Source organism: Onychostruthus taczanowskii, unplaced genomic scaffold, assembly GCF_017590055.1.
Source record: "Onychostruthus taczanowskii isolate IOZ18803 unplaced genomic scaffold, ASM1759005v1 scaffold8, whole genome shotgun sequence".
NCBI lineage: Eukaryota > Metazoa > Chordata > Aves > Passeriformes > Passeridae > Onychostruthus > Onychostruthus taczanowskii.
The window spans coordinates 1,862,315-1,882,771 of record NW_024505892.1 but is presented as its reverse complement, the minus strand read 5'-3'; the positions used below and the strand labels follow the sequence as shown (position 1 = coordinate 1,882,771).

At 35.9% G+C, this 20,457-nt stretch overlaps 1 protein-coding gene across 1 annotated transcript; it reads right to left on the bottom strand.

Moving 5' to 3' along the window:
* Positions 1-85: 85 nt before the first annotated feature.
* On the bottom strand, positions 86-20,375 carry KPNA5 (karyopherin subunit alpha 5). Its single transcript, XM_041423666.1, has 14 exons — positions 20,252-20,375; positions 18,032-18,165; positions 15,632-15,733; positions 15,449-15,548; positions 14,580-14,674; positions 13,647-13,778; positions 13,289-13,377; positions 12,021-12,120; positions 10,265-10,428; positions 9,128-9,206; positions 8,067-8,192; positions 7,077-7,204; positions 5,292-5,470; positions 86-3,728 (listed from the first exon to the last, which is right to left on the bottom strand). The coding sequence occupies exons 1-14, from the start codon at positions 20,253-20,255 to the stop codon at positions 3,541-3,543; spliced, it is 1,620 nt and encodes a 539-aa protein (XP_041279600.1). The 5' UTR covers positions 20,256-20,375; the 3' UTR covers positions 86-3,540.
* Positions 20,376-20,457: the final 82 nt, after the last annotated feature.

The following is a 20,457-nucleotide window of genomic DNA, read 5'->3' as shown; positions in this document are numbered from 1 at the left end:
ATCAATGCTGTATTCAGAATGGTATTTGCATTTTTTAGCTTTAAGAAGCAACACTTATTGAATCACTAAATAAATACAGTAAACATCTGTAAAATAGGTTTTATTGGTTTTTGTATGGTATTTGGAGATTTAACATTCCATAATATTGCATACTACTAATATGTGTTCTGTTACAGTAATGGGCCTTTGGCCTGGATTTAAAGATGCACTATTACTATCTGAAGTTCATACAGGTAATTTAGTTTTCCCACATTATATATGTAAGACATTGTGCCATAAGTAACTAGAATGTCGCATTCCAGATTTCAGTGAAATCTTGAGGTCACAGTTTAAGTCCACGTATCCATCTGCAGACCTATTACAAAAATCCTCAGCTGTACAACTTAATAAATTTTAACCTACTGAGAATTAATCATGGAGGAAAGACAATAGTGCATCTTTACTATTTTTTTTAAAGACAGGCCCAACAATAAATAGTTTCCAGTTGCAAACTTGTTCTACAGCAAACATTTCTGCGCCAACATTATTACTATTTTCTGATTGCTGCTAGGAACAGTGTGTAAAGCAAATACTAGAAAATTAAAAAGCTGTAAGAACCAATCCTCAGACAAAAGTGCAATGATGAAAAAATTAGATATGATTCAGTGTAACAAGAGTAGGGAACTATTAAAAAAAACTTATGCTCTGCATAGTTGCATAGATTAGCTAGTTAGTATTCACATTTAGGCAGAACAAATGGTACCCTTTTAATTAAACCCAAACCCCTGTATTTTTAAACAGACTTTGTAACTGATGGGGCACTTCAGATTGCATATTAAAATGCCAAACTTAACGAGATTTTCATATCACAGTTTTGTTTCTCTCTCCATACTAGTTTCATCTGTTTAGGTATCATCATAATCATGTTCCTACCTGCAAACAAGTACACCAGAGCTGACCTTAAGTCATAATCTCTGGTTTCATTTTGTTCATTTATGTGCTTCTAACAAAGCATGATATAAGCCCAGTGATAAAACAGATCATCCTTTAAACAATTTTCATTATTATTTTTCAACAATATCAGAGTAAACCAAATGTTGAGTTTAAACAGATTTTCATCATCCTAAGTCCATCAATTTTAGTTCCCTTTCAAATTGTTCCATTTATATTTATCAGAGGCATGAAATATAGTTTGCCTAAATGTGTAAAGTGCAGTCACTAACTGTCCACAAGATAGAATAATATATCCACACAACTGAAGACATACTTTCAAAACAAATATAATACTTTAAATCTCCCCTCTTTTCTTAATTTTCAAGTCTTTCAATTAAGATTTCATAGTTCAGATTTGGTTTAAATAAGAGAGGTTTATAAAGGTAGTTTTACAGGGTTCTCCAAATAAAAAGCAGGCACAGCTGGTTGTTATCAAAACAAGGTTGTTAGAAACAAAGGAATACCCTGTCACCTGAATAATTTTCTTACACTAGAACACTGAAATTCAGCATTTGCTAGTAACCTTGGTAGATTTCCATGATTGTTACCCTGTTCTTTGATAGATGGGGAGTGGGCAGATCATGGGAAAGAATGAGGGTTGGTGTATGAAAACCTAAAACTATGAGAGTAAAAAGGGCATAAGTACAATCACCTAACAATATATGAAAATTTGGCAGCTGTACTCAATATTATCACACTATTCAAAACTGTTGTATGCTGTACAAATCTAGGTTTAAAGTGTCATTTGCTAAAATATCTCATTATTCAGAGTTCATAAAGTAACAGCACTCCTATATACACTTCTTACACTTCTATCTTCCACTAAAAAGACTTCAAAGGGAGGTTGCTTCCGTCCCAGTTATATCTTAGTCAAAACTGACCATTCATTTTAGAAAATCCACTTCAAGTCCCACATTCAATTACAATATAGAATATATTGCTGTAACATCAAAGTGAAACATCTTAGAATCTTAACTTGCATGTAAAAAAAAAGTCTAAATATAAAATGGTACTGTAAATGATACCACCTTTAACCTGTATTTTTCAGTGCATTAAAATATTATTTAGTGACAAGCACAGTGCCATGGGTAAGTAATTTGAAGTTTGAATTGCAGCCTTTTATGAAGCATGAAATGCTCTCATATGTCACAGATTTCACTTAACCCAGGAATTTGATGTTAATACATTAATTACAGGTAATAAAAAATAGCAATACTCCAGAGTTAACCCAAAGTATTAATTTCTCCAAATGAGATATACTAATACACCAGAAACACTACCTATATGCAAGTCAAAGCAGAGCATACATTTTTCTGTACTCAAAACTGTTAACGTAAATATTAGAATTCTTTTAGTGTTTAACAGCAAACACTGTATATTGTAGAGCCTAAATATTTAGATGACAGTAACTTCTAGTTAGTTTTGGTGTCCACATACTTAATGCTATTTACAGTACAACAAACTTTTCCTTCAACTGGCATGATTCACTATTCATTTTTCACTGCAGTATTTCTATTGTCTTACCAAAAGCAAACCGAATTCATTAACCTAAGGAACAATTCAAGTGGCAGTAGCACACTTGGTCAAAAAACAACACCTACTGTCTAAACTTTTGAGAAGCTATTGTACTAAAAGGCAAACATTGCAATGTTTCTCAAACGAAAGTGGTGTTACCACATCTTGACAGAAGACAGCTGTAAAACATCAGCTTGGTGATTGGTGCACATCACCCTTCTGTCAGTCCTAATTGCAGCTTTCTTGTGGTTACTGCAGCGGCTGCTTCCTCTGCAAAGTACTGCAGTTGTGGCTGACTTGTAATGCCATTTAGCAGCTTTCATTACAGAGCCAACATCTAATGACCAGCAAGGTCTCTGCTGATTCCGATTTGAAAACCTCTGAAATAGTCCTCTTCCCGCATAATTCAGAAAGAACTTTTTCATATATTCAATATTATATTAGGTAATTAGCATTATATATGTATATCTATTATGTCTTTAAATACATTTTATAAATAAATTCCAACAGTGTGTTGTAAAGTAAGTAATGCATAAAAGTTTCACAATTTAAATAAATATTTTTCACATTCCAATTCAGCTTCTTACAAGCTCATCTTTATTTCATGCCTTAGTTCTGAAGCAATGTTTCTGCTTCAATACAAGAGGTAGATTTGATAGAGACTGGGCAAGTCAAGCCTACTGCCAAAAATTCAACTGTCAGTAACTATATTGCTGATATGAAATTTGAGACTACATGAAAATTCAGAACTACTACCTAAAATCCTACCAAGTCTTAGCTAAACAGTTCTTGTTAAATCACATTTAATGCTTTTAGACATGATTACTCACAGTTTTTTTCTGTACATAAGAGATAATGAAGAACACAAATACAAAACAGAGAACAGTTGTCTCTAACACAATATATAAAAGTGCATGAGCTGTTTCTTCATCTATTTCTGTAAAACATATTCAGCTTTTCCTCTAACTTTGGCCATAAAGAAAAGACCTCAGAGAAAAAAAACCCCAAACCATACAAGTGTTTAAATTTTATGCTTATATTCACTTCAGTAGTTTAGAGCTGAAACCCCTCCATTGGAGCCTCCTGCTGTTGAAACACAAACTGCTGCTGACTTTCATCCACCTGAGGTGCAATACTGGAGTCCTCTTCTTCAACACCAAAATAATGTTCTATGAGTTCAAAAGCCTTTTGGTAGATCTCTTGGTTTTCATGCCTCTGAAGAAATTCAATTTTATCCAGTCCTAAATTCAAAACAGAAATTTTTCAAATATATAGTTACTTAAATGAATTATGAATTCAAACAGCTTTTAGTACAGCAGTACTTCTTAAGGCAAAAAGATGCAATCCCAAGTCACCTCAATTAATTTGATATCACTGGTTCTTATTTCCTAACCTATGTATTTCTAGTCTTCATTTTCTGCTCTCCAAACTCATCTTAAAACTAAGCTAGAAGCATTTCAATTAAACTAATATCCCGATTTCTATTCTTCTACTCTTAAGTCTTCCCCAACTCTAAATTCTATCTCACTCATGGAGCCATCAGTGGGCACAGTCTGGTATCTTTTTTGAATTTAATTGTAAGATTTAAAGATAGTACCTTTTGGAAAACTTATCATTTTGCAAGTAGAGAACATAATTCAGTCAAAGGTGCAGAGGTTAAGTGTTAGGCAGTCAGTTAGGCTAATATAAAATTCCTGCTTAGCTTTTTAAGGTAATGTAGTTTTCACTTAGGATGGATTAGAAAGAGCTCAAATGAACCCTTCTAGTGACTGCAGAGGCCAAAGCAATGATGGTGATATAATCAGCTGCTTTCCTTACTTGAACTTATACTCTACAGCTTCAGCAGCCCATGCTTAAGTGCTAAAGCAAAGAGAACCTAGAGAGTCAATACTTAAAATTATGAATGGACAGAAAATCTGTAATACAATAAATTCCATTAAAGTCTTCAGTACTTACTCCTCCTATGCATTTAATTGCTAAGTTCTTCAAGCATGCACTTGATTTTAAAAAGTGAACTCTGTAACAGGGAATTCAGATGTAAAGACTGCTTTACAGTAAAGTTAGTACTATCTAATCAGATACAATGTGGTCAATTAGAACTACAGTTCTATTAGTTACTAGCAGTTTCTGAAATACAAATGTCTGACAATTTTGTTTTGTAAGAGCTACAAAAAAGGCAATTCTCCAATAAGAATGCCAGTTTCATTATAATCCAATTGTGAAAAAATAGTAATGAAATTCCACAAATTAGAATGGTTTATATAGAGGTTTAATTCAAGAACTTTGTAACAGAGTAAACAAAATACTTGCAAAAAAACCCCAAAAGCTTATTTGGTTTTATGACCTGAAATTGATTTTGCTGTTACTAATATTTACTATATTAATAAGTGATCCAACATTAGGATCAATTAAAAAAGCCCTGATATTACATTCCTGTTGGTAATGAAACTGTAGCAGACAGGACTATGTGTTACAGTATTAAAAACTGTATTTAGGAATGGCTGATAAATTTATGCAAAGCATGGTTCCAATAGACTGGGACATCTGTGTTAAGCCCTCCTGAGAATGCTTCTCTAGAGGGACATTTAAACTGACCACAGACAAACACCAGGAGTTTTCTGCATTTAACACTTTCCCCTAAATGTTACATTCCTTGTTTTGTGATACTTTGTGACTACTTCTGCTTGGAATAATTCTTGTATTAAAACTTACTGCAAATTTCAAAATGACTCACAGTGCTTTTGTTTTTACAGACTAGAATAAGGAAGTTCAGGTATGTGATTTCACAAGAAGTGTGTTCTTACCATAGGCTTCCTCTATGAGGGCACAATAAGGATTAATGCCAATTCCATTTTGCTTTGACTCTTGTTCTCCAAGACGCAGAATATTTTCAAGTCCATTTAAAGCCACCTGTACTATTTTTGAATCCATCACAGTCAGGAGGTCACAAAGAGGCTTAGTACAACCTAGTGCTACCAAATACCTTTATAACAGAAACAAAACAGAAGAAGGGGGAAAGAACTGATAACCTAGCACATTCATTCTGACATACCAGTCTACTGCTATTAATACTTTGCTAAAAATGTGGCTGAAACAACAGAATTTCTAAATCATGGGAACAATACAAACAGAAACATAGCCCAAAATGAAATAAATATTACTACTTATCCTAATAAAACAAAATGAATGTGTGTATTCCTAACTGGAGTATGAAATCTGTAGTCTTTTTAACTTCTTTTTACCTACAATCTTCAGGTGGGTTTAATTGAATATAAAAGAAAAAATTCTACCAGCAAGTTCTTTTCTCAGGCAGTTGAAATTTTCTAGTGATAAAAATATCAAGTAAACACATTAGATACATATAAGAACACTGAGCACTGTTCTGTGCTAACACAGTCCGTACTAGCAGTCCATCAAGATTTTAGCATCACCTACTATAAAGAGAAGGATGCAACTCTAAATACGAAGACAAAATACTGGGATTGAGTATCCCACTCCTTTTCACAATTTTGAGAAAAATTGTGTATGAACTTTCACAAGTCATCACCTGTGTCCTTGTTTTTATCATGTGAGTAAAATGATGACAGCAATGTTTGCCTAAATACAGTTTAATTCAGTGGTTTAAAACTATCCTGCAGTTAGGCAGTAGTACCCTGAGGACGTTAGGAGGACTAAAACTTCACAACACCAATAATATAAATGTATTTTTTATGAGGAGCCATTGTTATGGTATTATATGCAAATCTACTATTTGAAGATCCTGAATTAAAATTTATTTTTAGAATGCTAGATTTTGAAATATTACAGTATACAAGAAATTTTTAAAAATTAAAAAAAACAAGACACTTTCCTTTGTTATCCCTGTTATCCCCCTGACAACACTTAGTGGTTATAAGAAAATAAGGATTAGTTACATTATAAATAACTAAGAACATACTACTTGCAACAGATCTCCCAAATATGCTGGAAAAGTTATCACATCACTTTCAGTTCTGGCTTCCAAATAATACAGTAACTTTTAAATCAAATTATCAGCTACTGATTCAAAGTGATCATTATTCTACAGTATTGAGAGAAACCAGAGAGTATCTTATTCAAGCAATTCTATCTTTACAGCATACAAATAGCTATTGATAGGAAAAGTTCAATCAAACTCAGTTCTAAGCAAGTTTAGGTATCTGCTTTAAAATAATACTGATAGTGAAGTTAAAATCCCTGCAGTCTGTCCCCAAATATACAATCCTACTGCACAAGTTTTCTGAAGAACCCCCCCACAGTTTTCCATTTTCAAACACTGAAACCATTCATTAACTGTTCCAATTCTGTTTGACAATGTAGTATCAGCTGTAGAAGGTAAGCCTGTTGCACCCTTTAGGTGCAACACCCCTGAAAAAAAGTACTAATTATGTATTAAGTTTGTTGCATGTACTTTGATTTTTCTGAATTTCTACATTTTCAAGTTGGAGATTCAAGGAAATGAGGCTATGTTTAGGATTTTGTTGCTATCACTGTCAAGATGCAAATGCAGAAATCCATGTGGCCTATAGAAGATCCTTAAGCAGAAAAAATAGTAACACACACAAACTTACCTGATCTGTTCAGGGGTCCCTCCTGATGTTGCATTAGTTATGGCCCATGCTGCCTCTTTTCTGGTGCGAAATTCAGCTTTTTGGAGAATTTCAATCAATATTGGAAAAATATTTGCATCTATAACAGCCTAAGAGATGAAATAGTAACATTTTACAACTATTAATAAAGATTTCAGAACACTTATAGCCTTAACTACAAGAATTAGTGACACCTGCTGATATTAAAGCAAATAATATTTTGTTTAGATGATGCCATACAACCTAGAAATGCTAAAGTGAAATTGAGATATATTCCAACATTGCACTGCAGTGGCCATCAGAAAACCTTGGGGTTTTTATTTCTCTGTTTCTGGTGGGCAGAGTCCAGCTTACTGGATTGGTCCATTTAAAAATCATACAACACATCCTGAGTTTTTGAACTGAAGATCAAGCCTCGGAACAAAATTTTCCATTTTATTGAGGTCCTGTGGTCTCCACTGAGAGACTATGTCTGTAATTGGAGACTTTATTACATGTTTTAAGTTACACCAGGAAGTAACATTTTCTTCTCTGAAGTAGAAGGGGAAAAAAATAATTTTGGAATATATATTCTGATTCAGAACTCTCATTTTTATTGATCAGAACCTTCTTTCAGATAGCTCCAGTCACCTGGAAAAACACAGGATGCAATAGTTTCCACAAGAATACATACAACTCAGTGTTGATGACATCATGTCGGGCTTTTATCCAAGCAAAATATTCACCATTTACAAACTAATTCACTTGCCACTGAGCAAATGTGTAATACAAATTGTGAGAGCTATTTCTATTTAAAATAATATCTCAAAGTTTAGAAGAAACCATTTAGGTTAGGTAAAATTACAGACAGGACTGGACTAAAACAAATAATACAGAATCAGTGCAGTATCCACTTACATCTTGTCAAGGAAAATCAAGTAAAGTAGTAAAATGAAAATAAAACCAACCAAGGAACAAATTCCCAGGCTTTACCTGAATCTGAGCCCTGTTTCCTGCAGTTATATTAGAAACAGTCCAGCATGCTTCTTTTCTGATAGATTCCTTGGGACTACTAAGCAAGTGCAAGAGACATGGTAACGCAGAGCAGTTTAGAATCACCTAAAATAATTTAAAAATTGAAAACTGGATTGTACTATATATACATATAGTATATGCACAATATACATATATATACAAATATAAAAGCATTTTACAGAGGACTTCAAAAGATTTTCCAACACATTTCTATTATACGAAGTGTCATATCCTGCAAAATTAAAGTGTTCAATGCTGTAGTGTGTGATCAGACAATCCAGCAATTTGAAAGAATCTGCCTTCAATTAAGTTCAGCCCAAAAGACTGACAACAGCAAAACTAAGTAAGGCCTCTTAAGGCTAAAATATGAGTAAGTCAAAATTATTGACAAATACACATCTAATTTGTATAGTTATTTGTTAATTTTTTAAGAGATAAGGTTTTTCATTTAATTCCTTGGCAAAATCCTTTATTCTAGAGCTCACAAATTATACAAATAACATTTTTCCTTATGTTCTTTTTATACTAGTACTGTCAGCATTTTAGAGATAATTATTTTTAAAGTAGGATCAGTCTTCCTATTTCCTGCATTACTTCAAAATCAATGCCATTGCCTAAAATTAATAAAATAGATCATCAGAACAAATTACGTCAGTAAGACTATCACATAAAAATTCATGGACAAATCAAGTATAAGCATAGCTTAGAAATGAAAACCTTGACTGCCTTTAAGACTTGAAAAAGTGGAACCATAAAAAAAAAAAAAAAAACAAGAAAAGCAAGTCAATGTATCATACAGAAATGAAGTAATCCACTACACACAATGATGTAAAAAATGTTTATTCTTGCATTAATTTGATGCTTAAAATAGGAGCTTAAACTATCAAATCAAGAACACAGATTTGCAGAAAGCCTCTTTGAGTGACGTATGCAGATACCTGTACTGAACATGTATTTTGTCAACATTTTCACAAAATTCTGTTTTGCCAAATATTTTTTCTTAAATCAACTAGTCTTACCTGTGTTTGGATATCATCCCCAGTAACAATATTTCCAACTGCTCTTAATGCAGGGGATACCACCTTGTAATCATTATGCCTGGAGACAAATATTATATTGCTTGATATTACCAAGTGTTAAAAGAATAATTTTGTATTTTCAGCAAACAAGGGTTTACTGCAGGTGCTAAGTATTTAGTTATCAAAACCACTGTATTGCTTATTGCACTTTCCCTGTTTAGTCAAATTTGTCTACTACAACACCACAACTGATTCAAAGACTGAGCACCTCTAAGGAACAACACAACTTAGGGCAATCTGCCCAGCAGATCCATTTCACCCAGCTCAAGTATTATTAAATACGATACTGGAATATGTGTCATTCAATAGCCACAGAAATAGAGGGGGTGTTATCAGGTGTATAATAAAGTTTAGTATGTTTTATAAGCAAAATTACCCCTTTTGTGAGTTGATAATCCTAGAAGCTAGCACATGAAGTCCATATTCAGCTGCCTGATGTGAGGGAAGGGAATTACAGTTGTCCTAGACCTTCTATGGAAGAGAAAGCAATCTTTCCTGTCCTGACTGCTATTAAAACAAGCTTTTCACAGGGAAGTGTGCTGAGCTGTCTGTGCTGGGAACTACTATCCCAGACCTACGCTGCAGTCCCATGCGAACACAGGGATTTAGTCTCCTTTTCCAGGAAAATAATGAACCATAACCCAAATATATTGGAACAGTTTAAAAATTGCTCTAGCCAGCCTCTGGACTTCATTGAGTCCAAGAATTATCTGTAATGCAATTATATATCCTAGAATGGAAAGTACAACAGTGAAATTAAAATTTAAAAAAAGATAAACTAATTTACAATTCAACATTGGTCTTCAGGCTTTGCCCTTATATTCCTTCATGTATATGAATTCCTACATTAAATTTTAAGGAATATAAGGGAATACTTTGGAGAAAACTTTTTTCACTGTCAGTGTCAGGAATAATTGCAGGAGCTGAGCAAGCTAGCAAGCAGCTTAAAAGATTTCAGACTGAATTAATGTTCATCACTTTTCACAAAAATAAATTAAGACATCAGGTGAGGAAACACTGCTCTATTTTAACATTAACAGCACTATAAGACATTTCTTTGGTGAGAAGAAGACTTACATAAGCAGCTCTACCAATCTTCGACACACTCCAGAATCAATAACAGCTTGAATTTTATCATTGGGACCATCTGAAAGGTAAGAGAGGGCCCAGCAAGCATCTGCTAATACATCCGGGTCACTGCTAAACAACAGTCTTGATAAAACATTTAAGCAAGGAGCAACCTAGGTTAAAGAAAAATATTGCATAAAATTAGGTGTTCCATACTTTTCAAGTTTCAGAGAACACTCGGCAAAGGCATAGATGTGCAAAACTATTTACTGCTCCGGTACACAAGGTCATTAATGAATGAGGACCCAGGTGGAACACTTTCTGACTAAACCAGATATCCAATTCAAACCACCAAATCAGATAAATTCTGATTCACAGCCTATTTATCGAGAGATAATGTATTAAGTATATAATTGTTCAGCTTAAATAAAAAAAACATCTTATTTTATAGGAATTGCTGATGCTTTTTTAATCATTCAGGGAGCAGAATCACTAAGTAATAAAAGTTTGGGTTTTTTTTGGGCTGGCTTTGTAGGAGCACCGGCAGTTATTTGTAATAACCAACCAAGAGTAACTCACACAGCACCCAGCATTCACTGAACTGGTGAAACAAGCAATGTCTCATTTCAGCTCTCACCACTGCTGTACCGCTATACTTCAATCTCTGTAACGTCTGTGCAGAGCCAAATGAACTAGACCATCCTAGCCCCATTTGGAACCTGACAGGTGTCTGCTGTACAGCCTGGGAATTTCAAAATCTTTGTAGGACTTAATTCTTTATCTTACATGGGTTATGCAAATATAGTCTCTATTATGTGTCCGAATGCTGCTATTGCAAAGGGCAAAAAGCAGAGGACTTATTAGCAGCTGCCTGTAGGGCATCCTTTTCCTGTGAGGTTTTGTATTGAAGCAGCAAAAAATCTTGTTTTTTCACTACCAGAACAAAACACTAGTAAAGGATATAGGTTACGCAAAGTCACTGTGAGGTGATCAATTAACTGACATCAGAAATGCCCCCTTTTTGTTAATATTTCTTCAAGAATTTATAAGTAGCAATAACTATTAGTCAGTAATTACTATCTTATGAGGTAAAACTCTCCCCAGATTAACTTTAGTGATTGTTTAAACTCAGTCTCTTCTACCAGAATATCCAGTATTAATAATTTCTAAAGTTAGTAACCTTATCAGAAATTAATTTCTTACTGAAAATAAGCTAAAACTCCTACTAGTCTCTATACTCTTTACAGCGACATACTAGAGAGAAGAAAAAAAAGGGAAAGCATAGAGGCTCTCTCTGTCATCCCAGTCTGATTTAACTGCATCTGACAGAGCAGGAAACTCAAAGTTTTATCCATGCAGCATGCACTCACAATCATAGGAAAACAAACAAACAAACAAACCCAAACTGAGGAAGCTTCAACTATAACTCACATTCTCTACAACAGTTCTGGAGAAAATACAGTCCCACATGATTTAGTGCTGAATGTATAATTTGTCCATCACTTCACACCAGTGTATGACTCTTTGCACCAGACTATAGTCTCAAGATTTTAACAGACATGATTTTATTGCTGATCAGTGCCAAAATAGATGATTTTTCACAGATAAAACAGATGGGCAAGACTGCGTGATGACATTAGAAACATAAAAAGTGTGTCTATATTCAGATTCAAAGATTCTGTTTTATTATTTATTAATTATAAAATATTACAAACATAAATATTCTTTAGCTTTCTGATTTCTCAAAATTACTACTTTATTATACCTTACTGAAGTCTGGAGGTGGGTTCTTTCCTCTACAAAGATTTGAGAGTGCCCAGACTGCATTTCTAGTTGTTGTAAGACGATTCGAATTAGTTAACAATCTGTCAGAGACAACAATAAGAAGAAAAAGTAATTTCTTATTAAAATTTAGGTAATTTTCTGGCTATTGTTACCAAAAGAACATCACATAAGGAAGACAAATTCTATCACTGATCATTAGTTTAAATTTATTTATCTTCATATTTTACATGCTGCAAATATTTTCTTAAAGTCAACTGAATCTGAGATTATTTTGCATAATTTTGGGATGTCTCATTCCCAAATCATGTACATGCATATAAAGTAAATAATTGCTTATGTGAAACATCATTCAACTAAACCTTTCTGAGGGTCTTTAGAAGAGGTTAGGAGACACAATCCTGCATGGATTGAACTTGGATGTTTTCATTCAGAAAATGCAATTGATAATAATAAAAATACTTCCATAAAAAGCTGAAACCTGGAAGTTCTTGTAAAAAAATTAACACATTACTTCTGCTTTTGCCAAATAGAACATGAAAGATTCAACATTTGAAAAATCAGGTTTACTTTCAGATACATAACAAAATGTCTAAAATGTTAATTCTTTAAGCCCTTGGTGAAGGTAATCATGTTATCCTCTGCTATTTTAAGCTATTTTACAAATGTTTCGTTTTATTACTTTAAGTGGTAATAAACTGAGTAACATCTGTCTTGTGCAAATTTTTCCCTGTAATGAAAATAGTATGGTAAGCACATAGTAAATGCTGGAATGATATTCCTAGTGAAGAGAAATCTTCTAATGGAACACAGCTCATGTAACAACTACTCTGTCAGCTCATCTCAGCAAGCAAAGAGATAAATAGGAAGACTAGAGCTTGGAGCTACTGAATGAAAGTGGAGAAGACTGCCTATTGCCTAGGCAGATGGAACCATACAAGTGGGAATCAAATTATGTCTCGCACCCCATACGTTCAGAAATTTGACAACAGAGTTGGCACAATACAGAAATTTCATACCTGTGATGTAATACTTCTCTGCTTTTGCAAACATTGAAAAGCTTCCAGTCATGAACTAATTAAAGATATGCATGAAGCTCACGTAATCCGAAACATTAAATTGCTTCTTATTGTATTGTTATGATTCTCAATTTAGACAAAAACTTATACTCTTTTCAAGTAAATTCTAAGCTGAAGTTTTCTTTTATCTATACATATACAATATATTATAGTGTTAGTTTACAATACTTACTCTAAGAGAGGTGGCAATATTCCACAGTTCAAAACAAAGTCTCTGCATTCTGCATTATCACCAGCAATGTTCCCAAGAGCCCACACTGCCTTAAAAAGCAAAGCATCAAAATGAATTTATACATACTTGCAAATCAACTTTTACAGATATTCTATACTTTTTACAGCAAATATTACAGAATAGAAAAATAAATCCATGATAGGAAAAAATAGTGACAGTAAATTTTTATCTTCCTGGAGGCAGATAGACTAGCTAGTAGGCAAATGGGGGTCAAAGCCTCTGTAACCCCATACACCACAAAAGAAACATTCATAACTGAATTTTAAGTAGTTATAAAACCCCTCAAGAAGACAGTTACCTGCTCCTGTACATCTTCATGTTCTGAGCTAAGCAACTTAATAAAAATGGGAACAGCTCCAGTTTCAATTACAACTTTGGTGTGTAAGAAAGTTCCAGATGCTATGTTTGTCAAAGCCCAAGCTGCTTCAAACTGTTGAGGAACACAAACATAGCCACGTTAAACCATTCAGCTGTAAAACTTAACATCATGACATGAAGTTTGACATAAGAGTTTCAGAGGTTAATTTTCCAACTTTTTTTCCTTTCCACTGACATGCAATTATTATTATAGTACTCCACACAATAAAAAACCTGGTGTTGACAAAATCTCTATTTAGTAAGAACTTTCAGTAACTACATTATTTTTAGGTTTTGGCTTGCAGAACTAAGAAAGATTTTGAGTCACTATTAACTAATACAGATAACTTTTGTTTACTCAATATTAAGTTAATTCTTCTAGAAAAAATGTCCACAAGGCCTAAGTGCTATTCCCATGGAGGAGTAGACAGAACTAGTTACTCCTACCATTAATTAGATATTTTCTCAAAGATTTCTAAAAGAATTTCAAACAAGCCTGTCAGTTTCCTGTATTTTTTCCTAATATTTCAGCTGAAAAGTACTACAATATATTCAACACTTAACAAGACAGATTCTGTTCACACATCATTGCCGATGATCTTAATACACCACTCTGTAAATCCTCTTGAACACCTTTTGTTTCAACACCCAAGTTTTTGTGCAGCTGAATACACGACCCTAAAGACTACTATGGAATTCACAAAGTCAAGTCACATTTTTAGCAGCAATAATGAAAACATATGGCTTCAGTGGTAAAAATAATTCTATTTGGTTACTCAAAACCCCCACCAAACAAAACAACATGTGCCTTCCAAAGTTCTTTTGGAAGGTTTCTAATCCCATTCAAAACCCCCAAGCAACAAGCTGAACTCACTTGTAGAGTGTAATTTTCACTCCTCTCTAGAAATTTCACAAATCTCTGTACTACTCCCGGTTTTTGAATGACTTCATCTATAGGTGGATTAGGCTCTAGGGAATAAAAACAAACATATTTGTGTTAAAAAACCAAATAAATTACTTTTTCAGTATGACAAAAACCATGAATATGATTTGTAGATCTTATAATAATTTCATTCAATCCTTTTCTTTTCAAAAGGAGTTACAAACTTTTCACTTGCAGGATCTTGTCTATGAAGTGGTACAATGTAGTAAACACCCTGTTACATATAATAACAGTAACACCTACTATTATCCATTTGCACGTTAGTAACTCATCACAGAACACTCTTCCTTCCACCAACAGCTCAGGTTGGTGGAAGAGCAATTATGGTTACTGGATGCTATTTTAAAAGACCAAGCACACCCTTACCTATCATGCTATAAACATACCAGCATCACCTTAAAATTGCATGTTTTACAGCCCCAACAAAAACAAGTTACAACTCTTCTTTGCCAGGCATGTAATTTTTTTTTTCCCTTAAGGAGAGAATGGGAGTGAGAAGCTGAATCACTGCAACAATTACTCTAAGTATGCTAGCGTGCAGTTAGCTACTGCCCTGGACACCTCAATCAAAAACATCCTTGTTTTTTACTTTGTAAGACTTAACATCTAAATAAATGAAGATTTCTGTATTTAGCCATTAGGTCAGAAGAGATTTGGCACAGTTTCTTTATAAACAGAACTACAAATTTCTGCAAGATTTATTTCAAAACAAAACATAACTAAATATTAACTGACTCTAAGTACAATTCACAATAACTTAGAAGGAAGCAACTGAAAAAAAACAGGCAATGTTTACCTACCTTTCGAGAGCAATTTTCTGAATTTCTGAGTTGCTGTAAGTTGCTGATCAGGATCATCTGAAAAAATCATCTGTACCATATCTACAGTAATAACTTCTTCCTAAAAATGCAAGGAAGATTTCTTATAGTGTAGTACTATGCACACTAATAGATAACATTCTAAACACACCCTGAAGTATTTACCTCTGGAATAGGAACAGTTGAGCTGACATCAGGATCCTGAATTGGGCTTTCTACCATGGATTCTTCATTTCCCGGGAGAGACACATTTCGACGTTTAAACAGCTGAACAAAGGGGAAATTTTTGGAAGACATTAGGAGTAACCAAAGTGTGGGTACTGATGACATACACCTGAAGAAATGCTTTCACCAATACCAGTGAAAGAACTTTACCTACTCCCCTTCCTATTCACCCATGCAAGGGGAATTCTATACAAAAGTTTAGATAACATAAAGGAGAAAAACTATCATATCTGTATCTCAAGAAACTGCACAGCAACTCTTCAGATAGACATTCAGAACTAGATTCTTACTAGTTACAAAGATCCTTAATTTTTTCCACAAGAAAAAGAGGATACAGATCTTTTTGCTTTTAGTCTTTTATCCCTTATAATTAGCATGCATTTTAAACAAAAAAACCAGTATTCTACAAGCTACTTTCCCCTTTCTTAGTTTATAGGCTAAAATCATAAACATAGAGGCAATGCTTGTGTTTCAGCACACTGCATTCCTCCCTTCTGTAGAAGACTACTAAGCAGCACCTGTATTTTATACCCAGCTGAGGAAAGATTAAACTAGAAACATAGTTTTCATATAGAAGAGAAAAAAAAGTATAGCTTCAAGGTGAACTTCCGAACCATGCAACATTAAATATTCTCCATGTCCAAAAATTGCTTTACAATTAGCTGCACACCTGCCTATGCTCAGAATACATACCAGCACTGCAGTATTTAATATTTAATAGTATTAAAAGTATTTAATAAACTCTTCATTTTCTGGAATATAAGCAAAACATTCACATTGACCTGTTCTCTTCTAGAAACCAAACGTAAATTTTTATCTTTGTTCCAGTACTACACTTACAACTAGTGTAACCAACAATTCTAAAAATATTTACATTTGTACCTTCAGAAGGAAATGATATGCTCTCAGTCCATTGACTAAGATTTCACCTGTAAGGATAATAATGAAACCACCTATAAATCCTGACAGTTTTGTCCCTCTAGGTGTCTACACACCTACGTTTCTGCTGCTCTACACATCCAAAACTGCAGAACAACTCCATGTTTATATCCAGCTCTATTTCAACAGGAACCTAAACCAAGGCATTCTCTCCCCTGTTTGATGCACTTATGGGTTGGGTGTAACTCTGGACACAAAACAACTACAGAATATTGAATGCAAATGAGTCTTAATTCCATTTAAACCCACAAAGGAACAAGAAACAATATTCCACTTTTGGAGCCATTCTTTCTCAATGCTTAACAAGGACACAGAAGTTCTTGGTTGAAAAGTATAAACTTGCTTGGTCTTTCTACCAGTCACAATTTCTTGTGGAGCACAAGCAGTCTCATCTCCCTGCATAAACTCATTCTCAGGTCAAGAAGAGCTGAAAAACACCAGTCCAACAAACTAAGATCAAGCAGACCATAACAGTAGTCTCACGGCTAAAGCAGCATGGGACAGGAAACACCCATTATTTTCATAATTTATCTAGGGAGCATTTACTACAAAATATGCAAACAAAACTTTCAGCAGGAACTGCAATGCATTACCCATTCAGAGATAAGTGCTCCAGTACCTCACCACTTCTGACTCTTACACCTCTGGCCCAAATAACTGAAATTCTTTTTCCATGCACCACTTTCCCAGTAGAAGGGTAAGCATTCCACCTCATAGCAGACTGTAGATCAGAGCCTGGGACACTCTCCAGGTTGTGGGAGACAAAGTCATCCACTTTAGACCAAACAGAAAAACAAACTACCTTCCTTACCCTCCTGGCAAGAAACTACTACACATTCTGCAAAGAGGAACTATGACAAACTATTAAATAATACAATGTCCCACGTACTCTGATCACTAAAAATTCAATGAGAACAACTGCAAATATTTGTATAATAGCTCAGAGACCCTAACTGATAGCCACTTTATTAAGTTGGTGTAGAAGAGCTCTTCGGCAATTTGAAGCATAGTATCAAAGATGAAAATAATCCTCTCCCTTCACACACCAAATTTGACCCCAGCTCTAGCAGAGAATGCAAGGTTTCAAATTCTTACTGCAAATATGAGTGTTCTTTTGGTCTAGTCTCACATGTATAAACCTAGACTATGGATTGATGTTAAAAGTCACAGCTCTCTCCTCTGTGTGTCCTAGTAACTTAAAAGGGCTTCTGTTCACCTTTTTATGATCCTATTGAGAGGTTCCTGGTGCTTCCCACAAATGCAAAGAAAACAGACATTCAACCTGGCATTCCTGAAATTCCTAGATTCCACTCTAGAGGATGAGTCTGCTCAAGTCCTTTCAGACCCCAGAAAATAAGCTCCACAGGCACTGAACAGTGAACAGCTCCCCAGGATGCTTACCTGCTCTTCTCTTTTCTGTTTCCGAAGCTGAATTCCTTCCTCCTCTCTTCTCCTGCGCATTTCTTGGGGATTAAGTGCATTATTCTTGTAGCTTTTCATTCTGAAGTTATCTTTAGCTGGGCTTGCCATGTTGTCTATTGAAAAAACACAGAATTACTCCAAAAGGCCACACCTGCCATCTCTTGTACGATGAAAATATCTACAGCAGCCGCTATATATTCCTGCATCTGTTTGCAATATCAAGTTCATCAACAAAAATCTTTAATGCCGAAATCACAGAAAACCTATGCCTAGATAGGCATTTCCAAACTGCAGATTAAACTACAGTTCATCTCAAGAATCAGATGCAGCATTAAAGGGCATAAGCTACTGTAAAAAGAAACTATGCATCTTACAAGCAAACTGAAAAACGAAAAGCTACTAAAAAGACATGCAGCTAAATTTTGATCCTATCAGCAAGCGAGCAAAAAAAAGTCCTTCTTCCTCTCATAAAGATGACACTAAATGTATTACAAATAAACACAAACTCAAGAAGAAACCTGCAGTAATCACTGCTTCATTTAATACCTTATGGCATTGTTTCTTTATTTTCACTATCTCACAAACATAACAGAATCTAAGGGCTATGCTTTTCCTTCTAAACTGTGTGCAGGGAAATAATTTAAGGGTCAGTAGCACCCAGACAGGCATACTCTTTTTCATTTTAAAGTAACAAAATTATTGTCTCATCCCAATTACCAGTTCTTTTAAAGGATTTAGAAGATTAGAATCTGACTGTCAGTTCAGGTATATCAGCTGTGGAAAGATAAAAGTGATAGTTCAACATTCTGTCACCAGAACGATCAAACGGAGTGGAAAAGGTTGCTAATAGCACAGTGCCTTTTTTTTAAAGCTAGAACTGCAGCCTTCATCTGACAAACTGTTAAAAACAAGACTCTACACAAACTATCATTCCTCTGGAATTCTTCTACAAGGAGACAACATGTAAACTACAGCTCCTGAGCTATGTAAAATTCTCTGTCAACTTCCATGTTGAGACAATTTGTTTTGGTGTGTGGTTTTTTTTTTGGGTTTTTTTTTTTTTAACTTTTATCAGCAGTACCAAGGACCACTAAGCAATAAACATAAGCTATGAGAGGAAAACAGACTGCAGACTTAGGCTGACATCAAGGCACCACCACAAGGACTTGGCAGCCTGCTTCACCCAAGTATCTGCTCCACAAGAACTTAAGCAACTACTGACATCTCTGCACAAGACTAAATGTGCCACTGTCTAAGAAAAATTTCTAGCAACAACCATGTAGCTTTATTTTCCCAACAATGCCACTAGATTATCTAGTCTTAGGACACCATCCCTCTCTTAATAATTCATGCCTTGCTAATTTAGTTGTGCCAATGAAACTGTCAGGCCAAGAAATGGACTGAACAAGAGAAATGCACGTTCAAAGTAACCCAGTCACCACCTCTCTGAAAAGTTACAGAAGGTCAACTGGAAGGAAGGTCCCATCGAAACTGTTTTAAAAAAGAAAAACTGAGAAATTTATAGCTTCCATCCCCCCAGAAGGCTTTGGATATAGACATAAGGGCAAGAAGACTGGCAGTCCCTGGTTTCACACCTTCTGCATCTAGATCCAAGCAAACCCGCACTTCTGTGCTACAAAACTACACCCGTTTTAACATTAAATCCCTCCACCCACCACATCCTGCACTGCACTCACTTGTTGTGCATAGCCTAACACCTATCACACTACTTTTTTTTGTTCCTTCTCGTGTACCTAAGGCTCACTAAACACGGCAGCTCGCTGTCCCTCCGCTCCCTCCCCGGTCGGACGCTGCCCACAGGCTTCGCACCGGCCCGGCCCGCACGGACCGAGCAGTCCGGGACCGCCGGGGCTGCCTGACCTGTCAGCCCCAGAGGCCGGACACACAGCCAGCCTGCCCGGCTACACAGCGACGAGCGGCGCGCTTCACTCCCGTCCCCAGCACAAGCGGTGGAAAGCCCCCTCCACCAGCAGCAAGGCAGGAAAGGGGGAGGATGGCAGAGCCCTCCTGCCTGAGGAACCGCCACCCCGTCCCAGCCCCGACCGAGCTGCCATGCGGGCAGTGCCCCGCCGGAGCCAGCGGCAGACCGGCCTGCACCGGGCACCCCGTCCCACAAGCGGTGCAGTCTCTGCTGCCGCTGCCCCTACCCGCCGGCTCTCAGCGCCTTTCCCTCCTTACCCATCGCGGCGGACACGCCCGGCGCCCGGCGCCGTGCAAACGCGAGCTCGCCGCTCCGGAGCGCTCCGCGCCGGCAGCAGACACCGATGCAAGATGGCGGACGCCGCCCCGCCGCGCGCCGCACTGGTCGGGGGGGCGGAGCCCACCCCTCCCAGCAGCCTCTGCGCGGCACGCGCCCGCCCCGGGCCGGGAAACGGCACTTCCCA

What these genes read in the sequence shown, in the direction of transcription:
- KPNA5 (XM_041423666.1), bottom strand. An exon ending in AGATTGGTAGAGCTGCTTAT is followed by an intron (nt 9,207 to 10,264) that starts GTAAGTCTTCTT and finishes ATTTGTCTCCAG; the next exon opens with GCATAATGATTACAAGGTGG. An exon ending in GGGATGATATCCAAACACAG is followed by an intron (nt 8,193 to 9,127) that starts GTAAGACTAGTT and finishes AAATTATTTTAG; the next exon opens with GTGATTCTAAACTGCTCTGC.